General features: G+C 34.2%; 1 protein-coding gene across 1 annotated transcript; it reads right to left on the bottom strand.

Annotated features, from left to right (window-relative positions):
- Window positions 1–9,982: 9,982 nt before the first annotated feature.
- Window positions 9,983–14,925, bottom strand: LOC129232525 (small nuclear ribonucleoprotein G-like). The gene is made up of 4 exons (XM_054866663.1): window positions 14,747–14,925; window positions 12,864–12,886; window positions 11,821–11,945; window positions 9,983–10,133 (listed from the first exon to the last, which is right to left on the bottom strand). The coding sequence occupies exons 1-4, from the start codon at window positions 14,779–14,781 to the stop codon at window positions 10,080–10,082; spliced, it is 237 nt and encodes a 78-aa protein (XP_054722638.1). The 5' UTR covers window positions 14,782–14,925; the 3' UTR covers window positions 9,983–10,079.
- Between the last annotated feature and the right edge of the window lie 3,387 nt (window positions 14,926–18,312).

The raw sequence follows: 18,312 nt of genomic DNA, 5'->3' as shown, positions 1-18,312 counted from the left end.
GTAAACACAAATTCTTCCTGACTTAATCCTTATGATGACTCCCTCCTAAAACAAGAAGCTGGATCCGTTCTCTCTTTTACATTTGAAAGAAAGGTAGAGGGGGGGGGGGCTCTCCTCTTTATGGAGCAATTCTTAAGGGGCTGACTGATCTGTAAATGCCAGGGCCAACTCATGCTGTCTTATCCGCCACTGCACTGTAACAAATTTCGGAAACGTTTCTAGATATATCGGAAACGTCTCCGAAATAGTAAGAATCCTTCATCCAATAGCGAACTCCTCATTATTCAGAAAGCTTTTTGTTATTTCAAGAAATCTAGAAGCGGAAGTGAGGCGCAATGCTTCAAAACGTATTTTATCCTTCTGCGCCAGTGAGTCGAAAATTACGAGAGCTTAATTTTTTCCTTTTCTATGGTTGCTGCAGTCAGCAACTGTTTAGCATTGGATTGCTTGTTATTTCATGTCTAGAGAGTAGTAAATTGTGTCGAAACTAGTTTTACGCCTTTGCATTTTGGGCTGCTCTTGATTTTTTAGAAGATGTACGCAGCTATTAAGTTAGTTAATAACGATTTGCTTCTTTACAATTTCCGGTGCAACCATGATTACATTTATATTGTGTGTTCAAGCGTGAATAGTTTCAACACCCGTTTTTATACTTAATGAAACGAAACCCTTTGGATTACTTTTCCAGTTGTAATGGAGGTACTTAGATTTTCTTTCGCTCATGTTCACTTGTAAGTATTAATGAATATTTTAAAACATGTTGTTATATACATTTATATTTTTGTTGATTTGCATTTGATGAGGCTCCAATTGTAACTGTTTTTGGGTTTATCGAATTAATTTAAAGTTATCCTACATACCTGTGAGCGCAGTGTACTATTTGTTGTAACTAATTGAAACTGATTAATTACGCAAAAGAAATAAAATTTATATTTGAAAAGCAATCACAGAAAAGTTATTTCGAAATACTTGGATATACATACATTGGTTCAAAAAAAATCAATTGTTTAATTCATTAAAAATATGGTAATGCAAATGTTTTCTAGTATTGTAATATGCTTCACAAAAAATGTGCCAGTATTATTTATCTTTTTTTATTATAATTTATTCATTTATTTAAAAATATTTATACCATTAGAAAATGGCCCAGTTATCTATTAGAAAGCTACATAGTTATGCAATTAATTCATGTGCTTATTCATTTTGTTAAATGTGGTTGACAATAAAAAATTCCTTGATATTAGTTGTTCGGTAAATAACATTTCCTTCGTGGATATACTAGTTTAATATAGGACAGTCAGGAGGAATGAGCCAGAGGCAAAAATGGAACAGCTGCATTTACAAGCCGAAATAAAAAGAAATATTATTTCATGTCATTGTTTTAAAAGTGATCCTTTTTTAAATACTATGTTATTAATTAAATATACAATGTACACATGGGGAGAAGACGAGGGGCGTTCACCACGCAGACTGCCATTGACATTTTCAGGGATTGCTTTTTTTAAGGGGGGGGGGCGCTTTATAGCATTTTATGGGTTCACCATCACTCTTATGGTGTGGGGGGGGGGATCTCGTATATATGAAATGGAGTAATCATGCAATAGAATTCAATGTTTTAATAAATAAAATATGTAATGCATTTTGCGCACATTGTAAAAATAAAATCAGTAACCTATTTTGATCAAGTATTTATATTTGTGATGAACTGGAAAAGGGCAAGAACAGAAGAATCACCCCCGAATGGTTCCAACAGGAGGACTTGGTGTCATATTTAAATTCACCAATTTCTCTGTTGGCACTTTTCGGTACACTTTTTTCGTCAGAGAAATAGACTTGACGCGAAGGGAAGGTAAGTTCTGTCAAATTTTATCCGAAAATAAAAGCTATCAAGTTTGATACAAGATATGTTTTTAAGTTCTGCATTAAAAATACAATATGTTGATAATTTTGTCTTGAAAATATTGTGAGAAAAACTGAAGTTTAAGATTGTTTAACAAACAATCCCACTTTTGAGAAAGTATCCCCCTCCCCTCCCCTGACGATTTTGTGAGTAGGAATGAAACTACTATATTATTTCATAAATTTTCAAAAATTTATAACTGTGCATATGTTGTGCTGTTAACCATGCCATCAGAAATTCAGAAAAAGAAAAAAAAATCCACGAATGATTCTAAAATTGTTTGTTTCATTGCTGTTAGATATGAAAGAACTGAAACTGATATGGTATGCAATACTATAGTAAAAAATTATATTTTAGAAAAAATCACGGAAAAAGGATTCTGAAATTCTCGGAAACGTTTTTGAAAATTGTTTCGAGAGTTCCGAAATACTCGGAAACGTTTTCGAAACTTTCATGAACCACAGCTGCACAGAATACTCAGAAACATTTCTGGAAATTACGGAAAGAGGATTCCGAAATACTCAGAAACGTTTCTGAAAATTACAGAAAGAGTATTCCAAAATACTCAGAAACATTGAAAGAGGATTCCGAAATACTCAGACACGATTCTGGACATTACAGAAAGAGAATTCCGAAATACTCAGAAACGTTTTTGAAAATTTCATGAACCGCAGCTGCACGATATACTCAGAAACGTTTCCGGATTTTTTTTACAGTGTGGGTAAGCGGCTCTCCTACAGAAATTTTTTCACATTTAAGTCTCACAAATGCAATTTTAAACTATCTTTGATGGCTTGAGGGAGGAAAGTGAAAGTCGGAGAATCTCCTGTAGAAAGAGCAATTTGCCCCCTCCCCCCCCCCCCCTGCTTTCTCTGGCTAGTAGTAGTTTTGAGCTTAGTTTTCTTTCAAAATGTTTCAAATTATCAAACTCAATTTTTTTCTCAGTTTGTACACTGTAAAAACGATTCAGAAACGTTCCTGGAAAATAATGGACAGCTGATGTGTCCAATTTCTACCATTTACATATCTTGCAAAAACCAACAATATTTTCTGCTAAAATTCAATAACTTTCCTGAAATTATCCTGGAAGTCTCCTGAAAATTTCCGAAACCTTCCCGTTTAAAGCCAGTCGTGTCTCTGGAAAATTAAAGTAAACTGGTATAATATAATATCATGGCACCTTCCTGATTTGTCAAGGAAGTTCCAAAATCAGCATAGCAAGCATGGCCAAAGCTAAGACGGAATCGCAAGTAATTACCAAGAATTTTACTTGCCTGCAATTATTGCAAAGCTACGTCCGTATACTTATTCGCTCCCGGTGGGAGCCTAATCAGTCTGAACGGGTCGGGTCGTAATTGAACTGAAGTCGATGCACCTTATAAATACGCTCAGTTAATCTTTCACCTGGGAGATAAAAATATTTTTCACAACAGTGAAAAGTCTGCATTCGTGCAACTTACCATTGCAATCCCGAATAGTAACACGGAAATACTCAGTAACATTTCGGATTTTTTTTTTTTTTTTTTTTTTTTTTTTAAGTGTAAGCTTTCCGCGGGCCGGGAAAAATCTGTTCGCGAACTGGATTTGGCTCGCGGGCCGTAGGTTGAAGATCCCTGATTTAGAAAGTGGCCTGATCCCTTGCAGCGAAAGAGCTGCAAGTGACAAAAACTGGGAGATTGAAAGCAAAGCATTTGGATCCGAACACTGAACTCGTTTTCGGAAAAAAGGGGAGCTGGAGAACATTCTTAATTGCAATTTGTGTTACGCTATGCCTCCGTTTTAACAGAAAAATTGTTCATAATAACATTTTTAGTACAAAATGAATTTGTATCAATCTATATCGCACTTTACAGTTAATTAAAAATGCAAAAATTCAACTTGATAGAAAAATTTAAAACAAGATTCTGTTCGGGGGGAGGGGGGCATTTTGAGGTTTTGCCCCACCTTGGAAAATTTTCCTAGATACAGCACTGTTGAAACTAATCTCATCATCTCTGTCTTGTCGTTCAGTTGTTTTCTTTGGTCTTCCAGAAGGAAAGTTAGTTCCAAAACGATTCTCTTCAGACCAAATTTGGTAAATACCAACCCTACTACGTCCAATTTTGTTTGCATTGTCTCTACCACTTTCCATCCACAAGCTTTCAAAACGATAGATTTACAAAATTTCCTTCTTAGATGACTGCATACCGCGGGGCATCTTGGCAATCTTTCAGAAATGGAAACAAAGGTTCGCTTTTATGTCTGAAAACTTGTGAGTCACAAGTAAATGACTTTGTAGTACCCAAAATTTGAGTATAAATACTAAAATCAGTATAAAACATTGATCGTTTATATATTTTTGGGACAGCATTTTTCCGCTTATACTGTTTAAAATTAGATGTATGATCGATAAAAGTTGTTTGAGCATTTTATTTTTATTTCATCATTCGTTATTTGCATACTTTATTTCGTCTTTCTTACTCATATAGTTAGCTCGTAGTTTCAATAAACTGATGGTCTATAAACTTTATAGGCTATTTTTTTTAATCAGATAGAGCGAAATATTTGCAATTGCAAATTAAATGTGTAATTAATTGTTTAGTTCTATGAATTCCTAATAGATGGCGGGGTACGTTTAGTTCTATGAATTCCTCATGAATGGCGAGGTACGTTAACTCTTCGAGAGGGCGCTGGCCGACTGTCGATAGCTGCAAGGAGCCATGCCTATGCTGCGCTGTTGTGAGCAACGAACAGATTTTTGAATACGTTTTTTTTTTTTCGATGTTCAGGTATAAATAATTTGATTTTGTAGGATTTTTCTATTGGGTTTTGTTTTTGTTATTTTGTTATTGAATTTTTCTATTGGGGCTGGTTAGGAGAAGCTTCCTTGCCAGTCAGCCACAGCCACCTCAGTTTCATTTTAGCCACCTGCACATTGTAGCAAAACATTATGGTGCTCTGGACTTTTCATGTTGATGGTTTTTTTTTTTTTTTTTTTTTTTTTTTTTTTTTTTTTTTTTTTTTGAGCTTATGGAGGTACCACGGTACCCCTGTGACTAGTGGGATATAAAGAAACTTGGTATACATGAGCATCTCCATGTAAGCTGGTTATGATCAGCTTTGGTACTAATCTCTTCAAAGTTTCACCCAATCGAACTATTTAAGCTTTCAGCACTGCTATTTGTCAAATAATAACACAAGGATTCACATAAAAATTGGTACACATGGGGGAGGTGCATCAATGGGACAGGTGAAGAAGTAAATTTTTGCCACCAATCATTTCAAAAGGGTGTCACAGCAGAATGTTTTTTTTCGTGAAGCATTACTACTTCTACATCGGAAAATAATACAAGAATTCAAACAAAAACTGAATTCAAGGGGACCTCAACTGAAAGATTTTTGGATTCCCCTTTGCTTTCGGCGCCTATTGCTCGAGAGAAGGACTTTGGATGATTTTGTCTTCCAGCATGACTGATATTCGCTTTCGTGATTCAGTGCCTGTACAAAATGCAATCACAACTGTGGCCAAGACAATTAATCCCTTAAACTTGGTTGAGATGATACATAAATTTGAAATTCTGCCAAGACAGCAAATTGCCACCAACCTGGCTGATATAAATCGTAAAATTCAAATACCGCCATGAAACCGAATTTTGGTAAATGCGATAACAAGTAAGGATCAATTGTTCATAAGAAATACAGAGAGGAAAGTTTTGCTATCTCCACATCATACTTCACTGCGAACTCAGGGTCCTCTGCAATGGCAGAGGTATCATATTGCAAATTGCAAAGGTTCCCCATGGAACATAAGGGCCCTGAAGGTCATACTTTTGTGCTAACTTACTTTGGTAAATTACTTCAAGATAATAAGTAAAGGCAAGGGAGTTAAGGCGTTAATGATAGCTTTCTCTTTGTCTGTGGGGTTGTTTATTTTACGCAGCATGGAACGTGTGAAAAGAAATTTCAAGCTACATAAAAAAACAACTTTACAGACACAGAAGCAATCTTAGAAACCCCAAAGCAGAATACTTTACGATATTCTGCAACGTAAAATCATTTGACCAAAATTGTTCTGCAAGTATACTTTAAGCATTGTACTCCTAAAAACGGGATATTTTCTACTAATCGGGTGCCCAAAATCAAAATCGTTTCATCTATTTTTTTTTAGTTTTTAAAACTTGACTGTTGCTATTCATTTCGGTGGAAATGAGAAACTTTCGGAAACATCATAGCTTTCAACCAAATGGTTAATTAAAGAGCATTGAATTTACAAAATTAGTTAATCATGAAAATCAAAAAAAAACTTTAACAAGGTGTAAAACCTGAAACGATTGAGATTCTTGAAAAATATTTTTAAGTAGTGGTACCCGCACAGCTTTGCCCGTAGTAGAAAATTAAAAGGTTTTATGGTTCACCTCTATATTTGCAAATAATGTATAGTGAATTTCTCGCCAATTGGCTTGCCCATGTTATGATAACTTGGTAATTTACTCGTCCATCTTATGATAATTTTGCTCGGGAAAATGTTCTTAAAATAGGAATAGAAAAAAAACAAAATCGAATTTTTGAAAAATTGCTTCGAGGTGCACACCCCCATGCTACAAACTAATTTTGTGCCAAATTTCATAAAAATTGGCCAAACTGTCTAGGCGCTAAATGCGTCACATAGATCCTGACAGAGAGAGATCCAGACTTTCAGCTTTATTATTAGTAAAGATGTTTTCTAAAATGAAAGAGCAATGATAAATTTTTTTATAAAAATCCAAATATAGGTGTCAAACCAAGTTTTTTTTTTTTTAGTTTTACATGGTATGATGGATTAATTAAAATAATGTTCATAAATAAATTACTAAAATGATAAATAAAATGAGTCAAGTTTGGGTTGCATATAATAAAACACTTCGAAACTTTCTTAATAATTGAAATATTTTCTGGATACAAAAGGATTGAAACGTCAAACAAGACCCGCAATTTTCGGCATGTTTCAATTTTAGCATGTTTTCAAATCATACGTTTATGGCGGAAATTGCAGTGGATGAAGATTGATTGGAAAAAATAAGGACGGGAACCAAAAATATTAGAAAAATCAGAATCTTCTCAGATCTATAAGAAATATAAGAAAGCTGTGAAGCCTGAAGAAGAAAACAAGAAGAACTTAACAAAACAAGTATAGAAATCACTCTGCAGAAATCAGTAGAATTTCTGCAAATATCTTAATTTTGTACAAATTCTGCAGATTTCTGTAAATTCAAAGTAAATCTAAAGTTCTTGCAAATGACTTAGCGAATTCAACATCGCGAGCTCTCCGCCAAATTATCGTAATTTGGGGAATTTTTTCCAATTTAAAGAAATCTGCAGAATTTCTGCAAAATTTTATCTTGAGTTGGAAGAAATTTGTAGAAAATGTGCAGTTTCTGCAGAAATTTCAAAGTCTATGGAATTTCTGCAGAAAATTTGTCTGAGTTTTCCTCTCACAAATGAACAGACTTGTTCTGCAGCTTAGGCCTCTGTTCTGCGACGTACGTTGCATACAAGGCCATGCCGTCCCAATGTGCAAGGTCGTGCGGCGCACAACAGTGCCAAAGCCAAAAAAGCGCCAGACTTTACCGATCAAAAATGTTCCAAGTAGAAAAAAAATCTCCGACCGAAAAAAAAAACCATTTTCCTAAACTCTAATGGCGGCGTTGAAATTATACTGCTCATTGAGCTTACTGCTTATGGATCGTCTAACACTTTTAGAACTAAAATTTTGAAATTTTTCTGTGGAAGAACACCCCAGACCCCCCCCCCCCCCCCCAATTCCAACCTACTAGTATTACAGTTCTAACCGACCCCATGCTAAATCAGAGGTTTTACCAGCTTTCTCTATATCTTTCTTTCTCTGTGTGTATATATATGTGTATATATATATGTATATATATATGTATATGTATATATATCTATACACTATGTACAGGGTGTATCAGTACAGCATTTACAGACGTTCAAGGCAGATAGAGCACACCTAGATGATGGGAAATCGCATAGCAATGTATGGTCGAAAACTTTCATGGCACGTTAGTGACAGCACAAATCACCAAAAAGACAAGACACCTATAATATAAGAAAACATGTTTATTATCTTTGGTACGGCAAAAAACTAAGAAAAATGAACATGAAGGAGCCAACGATTGTCATCAAAGAAGGTGTTCGAAATTACTACAACGGCCCGTGATGCACACCTCACATCTCCGCCGCATCAAAGATCGAACGTCAAAGCGAGCGCGGCAACAAAAAACGCGTGTGCATGCACCGTCATCTGATGCTTCCGTTTACATAATGACATCTATCACGCACACCAGACAAAAACTTGCCAGCATTTTCACTGTGTTAAAAATAATAAACTTGTTTTTTCCTCTTATTTGTTATGTCTTTCCTGTGCTTTCTGCAGACACATATCGCGTCAGGAAAGTGTTTCCGACCATGCATTGCTTTGTGATTTCCCATTGTCTAGGTGTACATTACCTGCCCTGAAAGTCTGTAAACGATGTACTGATACACCCTGTATATACAATGTACAATATTATTTATGAAATGCATAGCTTCAAAAGTAGGTGTCTCAAATTCCAACTTCTATGCAAATATGTTTTCTTCTGTTTTTTCAGAGCAATATTTAAGTAAGGCCAACAATCTCGGACAGTCGGAGAGTTTAAAAATGATACCGTAAACGTTTTAAATGAAACAGGAAATGTTATTGTAATTCATATCTTTTTTTGGCGACAGATATGTGAATTTGTTCTAAAAAAGGTTTTTTGGAGATATTTGAATGACTTTTGCAGTTAAACGCTTCATATGTTCTAAAACATTTCCAGGAAAGCAAACTCAGACGCACCATCTCCCAATTTTTGACTTCTAGAAAGAGAAAGAGATGAACTTGGCTCTTGAAGAATTCAAGCTTAGTTCGTATGGGAAAAAATAAAAAAAGTGCACTGCCCCTCCTAAAACCATTTTCTGGTTGCACCACTGGTTCCTAACTGTAAGCTGATAATGTCAATCAGTTTATTTAGTATAAGATGTGTTCAATATATAATATGCAAGTATATAAATTTGCTTTCATTGTTATTTTTTGAAAAATAAAAACTTAATTTTCAATAAATGTATCTTAGACTACATTTGGACAAAGCAAAAAATGTTTACACATTGTTTTTTTCCAATACATTAAATACCAAACTTTTTTTTCGATATTATATTTATCTACAAAACCTCACTCCATATGTTAACTTCATATTCCATGAACGCCACTGCATAAAGGCGCTCAAAAGACATTTGCACGACGGCGCTGATCAGGCATGGCGAGGGCCTGGTCGCATATTTATTCGTATTCTGCTTTGGGGCTTAGAAAGTTCATCCTGTGATGTATAAGTTAAGATTCAATAAATTGACCCTGAGAAAAAAAAGATGCAGAAATATGCAGCAGTATATAATCAATCACACCTTATTAACTGTATTTATTTAATTTAAACAGATAAATTGGCAGAAAATGCGCAAGGAAGTAGGGTACTTAATTTTGCAAAGCAAAAATTAAAAAAAAAATTCTTTTAATCTATTTTCCCTTAATTTCTTCAAAATTCCCTGATATTTCCCTGATTAATAAAATTCCCTGATCTCGCTGATTTCAGTGATCTAACCCCACACTGATGTATTACTTATTGAACAGTACACAATACAAAGCAGACTATGCAAAAATACAATACTTATCTCTCTAAAACTTTTTTTTGTTAAACCTTTTTCTGGAGAGCAGGGAAACTAAGTTTTGTTTTCTTTATTTTGCCCAATGAAAAGAAATGCCAAAAAAGAAAACCACTAAAGTTTTGCCAGACAGCTGGAATAATTTTCCCCCAGAAGATTCCTTGATTTTTCCTCATGTGTCACTGCACTGGTCTTCAATCATGGTTGAAGCAACCTTCATTCAATGTCATTCAACTTTCGCAATAGCTTACTATCATCTGAAACCCCGTTTTGAGACAACTCTAGGAAACTTTTAGTTCTTTCATTTTCTCTTTGACTCTGCGACCATGCCTTCCACAAGTTAGTAAAAAACACTGATGTACCAATACTGGAAAATTAGATAACAGAAAAGTTTTTTATTTTCTTATGACAAGTACAATGAATAATGACATGAAAAAAAAACTTGTGAAATTGTGAAGTGAAAATTTATAAATCACACAACTCTGTCCAGTGCTTCGAGCAATACAATGCTATTCCCTCGAATTACCTGGAAAAAAATTGAAAAAACTTGTATTCATTATAAAACAATTCCAAAACGTCTTAAGTTTTCAGTCATATGCAAATGGGAGATTCCACTGTAAGGTGTGTGACAGAATATAATTATTCTCCAGTTTTCTATAACTAATTATTTCTTTTATAAAACCTGTTAAGTGTGACTTTTACCTCTTCAGTTGTCACACAAGTACAAAGAGTGTACACAAAAAAAAATTACATCATGGTGTTACAAATTTTATAAAATTACAAATTATATAAAATTGAGAATTCTTATACTGTCGTGCTAAGCACAAAAGTCGTTATCTGCACTTCTTATCAAAATTGAGTTACGGTCACCACGTGGTTCATTATCAGACCTCACCTAAATGCAATGTTTTATAGGAGCTTTTCATTTTGAACTCGGCTGCAGATACGACTTCTGCGTTTAGCACCACAGTATACTGGTTGTGTAATTCTTTTACAAAAGGATGTAAAATAAGATAATATTAACTGATGCTTGATTTTTGATGCTAAACTAATGAAAAATCATTTTGAAAAGAAAAAATAGTTTAAAAATGTCACACACGTTAGGGTGAAATCAAACTACTATAGGGAAATAACAGGGCAGGCTGCCAACCCTCTAGAAACTATTTGAGGAGCATCTGTGGTAATTTTGAGGAGTATTTTGAAATTTTGCACAGCAGTTTGGTATCTTGTATACAAATCAATATTTAAAAAATTTTAACCTCTTAACTAAAACTGTTTTTGAGCTTTGATAATCATTTTAAGCACTGGCATAAAAAATTATTTTTAAACTAATAAAACAGCATTAAACACTACGTCACGCTTGGAGTACAAGCATCTTTAATTTCCCATATTTGCATGTCTGTCATAATAAACTAGTAGAATATAATAAAAATAAATTTTATTTTATTAAAATCTTTGGCAAGACTGGTCAGAATTAATACTAAGTGGGAAATGTGGAGCAAAATAACTTCTTTGCGGCGCAACTCCACAAAATGCGGAGCAGTTGGCAACCCTGTAATAATCAGCAGTCTCTTCTCTATTTCCTACAGTGATAGTACAATATTGAGCCATTCCATTTCAAATCAGGCATATAGCTCTCTAAAGTGTCACATGACCATCACATATAGCTAGGCTTGGCTCTATAAAAATTGGGCCCCTGGTACAAAATCTGTAGGGCTCTTTCCACTTCCCGAGGGTCCCTAATCTGGGCAAGTCATTACTGTAATAGGAACAGGGGACCCTCGGGTGCTATGTAGGGCTCTTACCAGAGGCCAGCAGTGTATATTTGCAACGTTAATAATTCTAAGTGCTAGTTTCTTTCAATTTCTTGGATCATTGGGGCCCCTTAAGGATGTGGACATGAGCGCCTATATAGGGGCACAAGTTTGGGCTCAAGCCCCCCCCCCCCCTTAGAAGTTAGAACTTCCCTGCTTTTAGTACTTTTTTCTTTGCAAAAATGTAAAAATATCTTTTCTCCTGCCAATAATGAATGAGTTATTAAAAATGTAAAATTTTAATAACCTGAATCTGTACAAAAAGCGGAATCCATGGGGGAAATATCCTGCTAAACCGTGGGGAAAATATCTGAGCCCCCCCCCCTCCCCAAAAAAAAAAGAAATTTGCATGGTGCCTTTTTTAAAAACACAATTTATTAAGTAAAATCAAAAACTTACAATCATTCCAATCTCATGACTCTCGCCATTTTTTTGTTGTTCTACAGCATCGTCCATGACTAAATTCATAAATGGGTCAAAGCCTCGCAGAACTCCAACAACGTGACGACCTCCATTTAATTTAACTGAAATTATAAAACTTAAAGTTAAATAGGAATTGTAAACATTATATTTAAATTAAAAAAACTTAATAACAAAGTTCTTAACTTAAATTAAAAGTGCATAAAGTACAGTCAACCTTCGTTTATTGCGGTTAATTCGTTCCAAACTTTACCACGATAACTGAATTTCCGCTAAGTAGGATTCTGTATTTATAAACCGAGCATTTTCCTAATTAGAGCGCATGACACTTGCTTTACGACAACTTAAATAGGTTTCTAACATAGTTAGAGCCCCCTAGACATGAAACAGCATCCTTTGCCACCATTGCATTTGTATTACTTAATATATGGCACAAAATTAGACGAAATATATATCACATTGTTAATCATTGAGAAATAAACTAAACACACACATGAAGTTCTTACAATCTATCTACTAATCTATGAAAATAACTCAACTTGTTCGATGATGAATTAATTGCCAGTTAGTGACCTTATATGCTCCCGTTCTTCCTCTACATTTAACCTCATTTAAGGTATTACGTATACAACTTAACAATCTCGTACATTGTTGAACAATATTTACAATTACAGATGCAATAATAGTGATTTATAATTTTCAGTTAGTGTTTAGCGATTAAAATGAGATAGCGATTCCCAACTCTTTCTTCGACGATTTTATACCGCCACTCCCTCAACTAGTACAACTACAGCCCTCAGAAGAGCTTACCTTACTTAAAAGACATACTTTGTTATTCGTATGTAGGAAGTAGTTTAAACGAGCGCATAAAAAAAAACTAAATGCTATATTCAAAATTTAAAAAAAAAAGCCGCGATGTAGTGAACCCGCGAAAGTCGAAGCGTGAAGTAGCGAGGGACGACTGTATTCAGTAATAAACATAGTGAAATAAAGTGCATAAAGTTATTTCTAAGCAAACTTACGATGGAGCTTTTTATCCATGTACCTGTAAAGCAAAAAAAATACAAATAAATTAAGTGCATAACAAACTTAAAACAACACTTTGAAAACTTTGAAAATTCATTAACTTATCAATCAGTTTTTTTGTTTTTTTAATTACTCAGAACATTTGGATCAAGATTATAGTAGGTCCTGGGGCCTTAGTTACTTTTATTTATTTCAAATAATAAAAGTTCACACAGTAGACAGTCCCAAGAAAAATCGTTCTTTCTAAAATCAATATGCATACCAGCTAAAGTTGTGCCAAATGACATTTTAAAGGTGTGATAAAAATTTTAACCAATTATTTTAAGATTAACAGACCTCTCATGAACATCCAAAATAATTTTTTGCTCCTTTTTTGACAAAATAAGCATGATGCAATAAATATTTAACCTAAAAATATTTTTGTTGTTCACTAATTTGTGCATCTAAAGCATGATAAAGATTAAAACAATGTTTTTCACATTAAAAGCAATCAGTTCTAGTTAGCTTTAGTATTTTCAGAACCTCTTAATTTTAGCCGCCATCGTATGTTCGGATTCCGATTTAAAGAATTCACCGGGACCAAAACTTGTATACGTTAAATCAGAGTTGTTCGTAATATAAGGGTATGAAGTTTAAAAAAATTAGTTTTTTTAAATTCAAATTAACAAAACAAAAGTTTTTTCTGCTATTAAAATAATTTCCCTCATTGCGGGGTTTATTATTCAGTAAATAGGGGCTTTCATTTTAGTCAGGGGGGGGCTGGAGAAAAATTACCTAAATTGCAAAATTTGTTAAAGGGAGGATCGTTAAATCAGGATTTGACTGAATTAGTCAAGTAGACCCACTGATAGATGAGAATGAGATCTTTTTTAAAAAAGATGGGGATATTGCTGATATTTTCTTTGTAATAATTTTTCACTTGTATCTGGCAGAAACTATCAGTGGATATGAGTCGGATACAAGCTGATCTACACCTGGAGGATTTTGTGTTCTAAGTCTGTGTACTAGACTGTCCCAAAGTTGTATGGGAAAAAATTTTTTGGAATTTCAACTCGCATACCATGGATAATTGTGACACTTTATGCAAATAAGTGTCTTGCTAAATTTTAAACCATTTGAAGAGTATTAAATGACAGCTCAACACCCTTAAAAGTTTTTAAAACCCAATTTATTGAGAAATATTTTGTTTCTCTAAGTTTTATAAAATTTACACAACAGAAAAACACTTTCTCTCTTACTTTTCTTTTAATAATGCACAATAATTAAAACTTTAAATCTTTTTGCTGAAATTACTTTTTAAAAAAATTTCACGGAAATTCCACTAATTTTCAGTTTGATTTCCGCCATTTGAAAAACGAGTTGATGATGCCGTTTATCATTAGTAAGTTTCAAATTAAAATCTCTTGTTAATTTAACTGCTCACTCAGCACAATCATTTACTACTTTCAATGCCGACACTACTTCCTTAACTTGGGTGAAATCATTTCTATTTGCTCAGATACGAAATTAGTATAAAGTTTCATTACAGTAAACAGATTCCGAGTCTGTTCTTTAACAAAATCCAACAATGGTTCACTCCAAAAAGAATTAATATCTAAAACCCTTTCCAGATTTTGGTTGCTAAAGCTTTAACCATAGCAGCTTTTTCTCTTTGGAGGTGCAAGATCTGAGAAAAAAAACCCTCCCCTAGTTTTCCTACAATGTCTTTCTTAGTGATAAAAGCAAATATCCACCCCTTCCCTCTCCTCCCAATTTGGATTGCCATTGAGCTGACTATGAGAAAAGCATGCCTTCTACAATCAGGTATGTACCGAGTTCCTTGCAAAAAATTATTCGTAACAAAATTAACTGTTGTAAAAAATCATTTAAAAGCAGTTACCTCTTCAGCTCTGGCGGTTGTGCTTTGCTACTCATTTTGAGTTTATCAAATTAAATTTTCAAATATTCCAAATTTATAGCAATTTGACAAGACAACAACTTCACCAAGAACACGCGGTCGGAAGCGGAAAACTGGGCAGTCTGGACATTTCATTGAATCAAAACTAAGAAACCCTGAACTAACCCGCTTAGCAAACGAGCCTATTGTGAGCCATCGTTTAAGTGAGCAGATTTATGTGATTCAGAACAAAACAGCACTATGTAACTTGTAAATCAAACTTGTTTTAAAGATATACATTTTGATGAAATTTAAAAGACTTCTGCAAAATGAAGCACATTCCGAACAACAGTACAGTTTATGTATAATATTGTTGGCAACAGTAATGTCCTCGTGCTTGCTCTCAAATGAAATGAAATGAGCGGGTTGTTTATTTATCTAGTTTTCGGAACGAATTGGTGAAATTCTTAAGATGACTTACAAGTAAATATAAAATATATACTTGAGTGCCCGAAGTATTTTTGCCGCAGTTCTATTTAGTCCTCTTCAACTTATAAATATCTTACAATTTTAAATTCCCAAAATGGAGTTTGATGTTTTAGATTCATTGGACGATTTGGGGTAATTTCTAATTCGAAGTTACATTTTATGCATGTCAAGCAAATAGATTCAAAAGTTTTGTCCACAGATTATTAGAAAGATTGATGTAGCTGTAAATATTATTGGGAAAAAAATTGTAGAACTGACTATAATATTTCGATTGCTATTTATTCTAATATGTGCATGATTGCATCATGTTACATCAATTTCTGTTGCATTGTTTTATTCCCTCAGCCCCTCTAACCACAGGAAGAGTTGGGTCACGATGGTCTGCTTTTCTATTTTTAGCTTTTTATCTCATCAAAAAGAAAAGAAAAAAAAACTTGTTATAATACGAATAAGTTTTCTTATGTTGCTAAACTATGAAAAACTATTCTATATTTTTCTGACAACTTAAAATTGTTATTCACTTTCATTTTTATTTCACTGTTCCATAAGTTATTGACTAAAAGCGTAACGTATCTTTAAAATAACTCAATGTAAGTTTGGAGAGTGGGGAACCATGTTGTAAATAATATTGATATTTTTAATTGCCGCTTTATTTCATTTAGTTAGCAAGTGGCGACCACTATTCTTTAACTAACCGACCCACCACATGGATTCATACACCCTTATATTGTGACTAGGATGTAATTGTCTAAGAACTCATTCAAGTTCAGTTGCAACTTTAAGTTTTGACTAGAAATGGGAATGGTCCCGGGAAAAAAAAAATTAATTTGAATTTTTGGCATGTTGAATTATGTTTTTCGCAATCACGAGCGTGTGTGTTTGTGTAGGCGCATGTGTGTGGGTGCGTGGATGCGTAAGTGTATGTATGCATGTGTGTGAGTGAGTGTTGTGTACGTGCGTGTGTGTAGGTGTTCGTGTGTGTGTGTGTGTGTGTGTGTAGGCGTTCGTGTGTGTGTCTGTGTAGGCGTTCGTGTGTGTGTGTGTGTGTGTAGGCGTTTGTGTGTGTGTCTGTGTAGGCGTTCGTGTGTGTGTGTGTAGGCGTTCGTGTGTGCGTGTGTAGGCGTTCGTGTGTGCGTGTGTAGGCGTTCGTGTGTGTGGGACATGGACGCCACCGCCCAGCAAAAGTGGATTCCGGTGGACAGTGCTCAGGACCAGCCGCGCCGTCGCCGGTGGACGGTGGTGCTGCAGGCCTGGTCCAAGCTGAAAAAGGCACGGACGCCAAAGACAGTCAAGTGAGAACAATAAGCAATCGTGATTGCTCAAAAAAAACACAGAAATTTTAGGGAAAAAAACTTTTTTTTTCAGACGGGTTTTTTTCCACTTGGAAAATTTTCAAAATTTCTTGCACATAATAATGTATTCAAAAATTTATATTTTTAAAATTTGTTTGTTTATTTTTTTATTTATTTATTTTTTTTTTTTTTTGTGTGTGTGTGTTCAGTATCTCGCATGAAAGCACTAAATTTGCAAATGCAAATTATAAAATAATTTCTACACCAAAGTATTATTTGCTTCTTTTCAAATTTTCTCACTAAAATTGGAAATGTATAAGGGGCATTCCACGGTATTTTTAAAATTATGTAGAGTCCGTAACGTGACCTTTTTTTGCCATAACTTTTTAATTTACCGTTTGATTTGCAAATTATTTTAATTTGAGCTGGTGCCTTGGTAGGAAAAGATCAAAATAAAATAATATGCTAATCAAACAGTAAATTAAAAAGTTATGGCAAAAAAAGGTCACGTTACGAATTCTACATAAATGTCAAAAATACCTTGGAATGCCCCATAAGCAAATATACATTTCCCTACTTTTTGTTTTCGTATGCAAAGGAAAAAAATTTCTCGCACTGCGATTGGTGCCAAAAAATTGACGCCAATAAATGAAGAGTGCCAATTTCCCAATTATCGAAATCTTCCCGAATGAAATGATGCTGCAAAACTCAGATTATACGTAAAACTTCTGGATGAACAATATTTCTTTTTAAAAGTTTAATATTATTGAGTAAGTTGCCTCGCCCTCTGCCATTAGAAACATAAAATTTCAAACAGTAAAGTGAACGAATTCTACTTGCTACATTAAAAATTGTCCATTCAAAAACACTGGACGTCGCAATAATAGTGCAATTTTATTTAAAAATCGTGTTTGTGATTTGTTTACGGTTTAGGGGATAGCTGACTAATGCACTTTTCAAAATTTTTGATCCCTCTCTCCTTTGTCACAAAATTTCACACTTCACCATACTCTCTCTTCCCATTACCACATGTCACACTGTTTTCATAAACGATCTTGTCAAAAAAAGGCTTGATGTCCCTCTTGTCATTTATTTCTTCCCCCTTGTCACAGAGGGGGGGGGACTTCATTCGTAGTCAGCTCCTCGCAAATAGACATTTCGCTACTCTTTTTTTATAATTACAAAATAAATGTATTTCTCACTGTAGCATTGGTGCCAACACTGGATAAAGTTCGCCAATTTCAATTTTGGAAGTCTTCCTGAATGAAATGATACTGCGAAACTCCTTTAATACGTAAAACTTCTCTACAAACAATATTCTTTGTAAAAGTAGGTATGACAGTTGCCGTTAGGAATATGAAATTTTCAACAGTCAAATGAACAAATTCTACTCGTGGCAACATATAATTGTCCATGCAAAAGCACTGGAAGTTGTAATAATACACCAATTTTATCAAAAGTTTCACCTTGAGATCTTTTTTTTTTTTTTTTTCAAAATGTGATTTTATCGAAACTGAATGTCCTCCCTCACTCCGGAAAATGATTTATTTAAATATTAAAATCGCGAAACCATAATCAAAATGAAAATATTTTAAATGCCCGTAGTTACCCAAAAAGCCTCAATACGTAATAAAAACAAATGCAAGCATTTCATTTCTTTACACTCAAGCGATAAATGGCAACACCACAATATTATCCTGCAGTTTCTTCATGCTAACTATGTCGCATGAAAAAGCAAATAAAAATGAATTTTCACTAACTTTTAAGTGCTTCTAGCTCATTTTCTAG

This window comes from Uloborus diversus, unplaced genomic scaffold (genome assembly GCF_026930045.1).
Source record: "Uloborus diversus isolate 005 unplaced genomic scaffold, Udiv.v.3.1 scaffold_1233, whole genome shotgun sequence".
Classification (NCBI taxonomy): domain Eukaryota; kingdom Metazoa; phylum Arthropoda; class Arachnida; order Araneae; family Uloboridae; genus Uloborus; species Uloborus diversus.
This window is presented reverse-complemented; position numbering and strand designations above follow the sequence as displayed.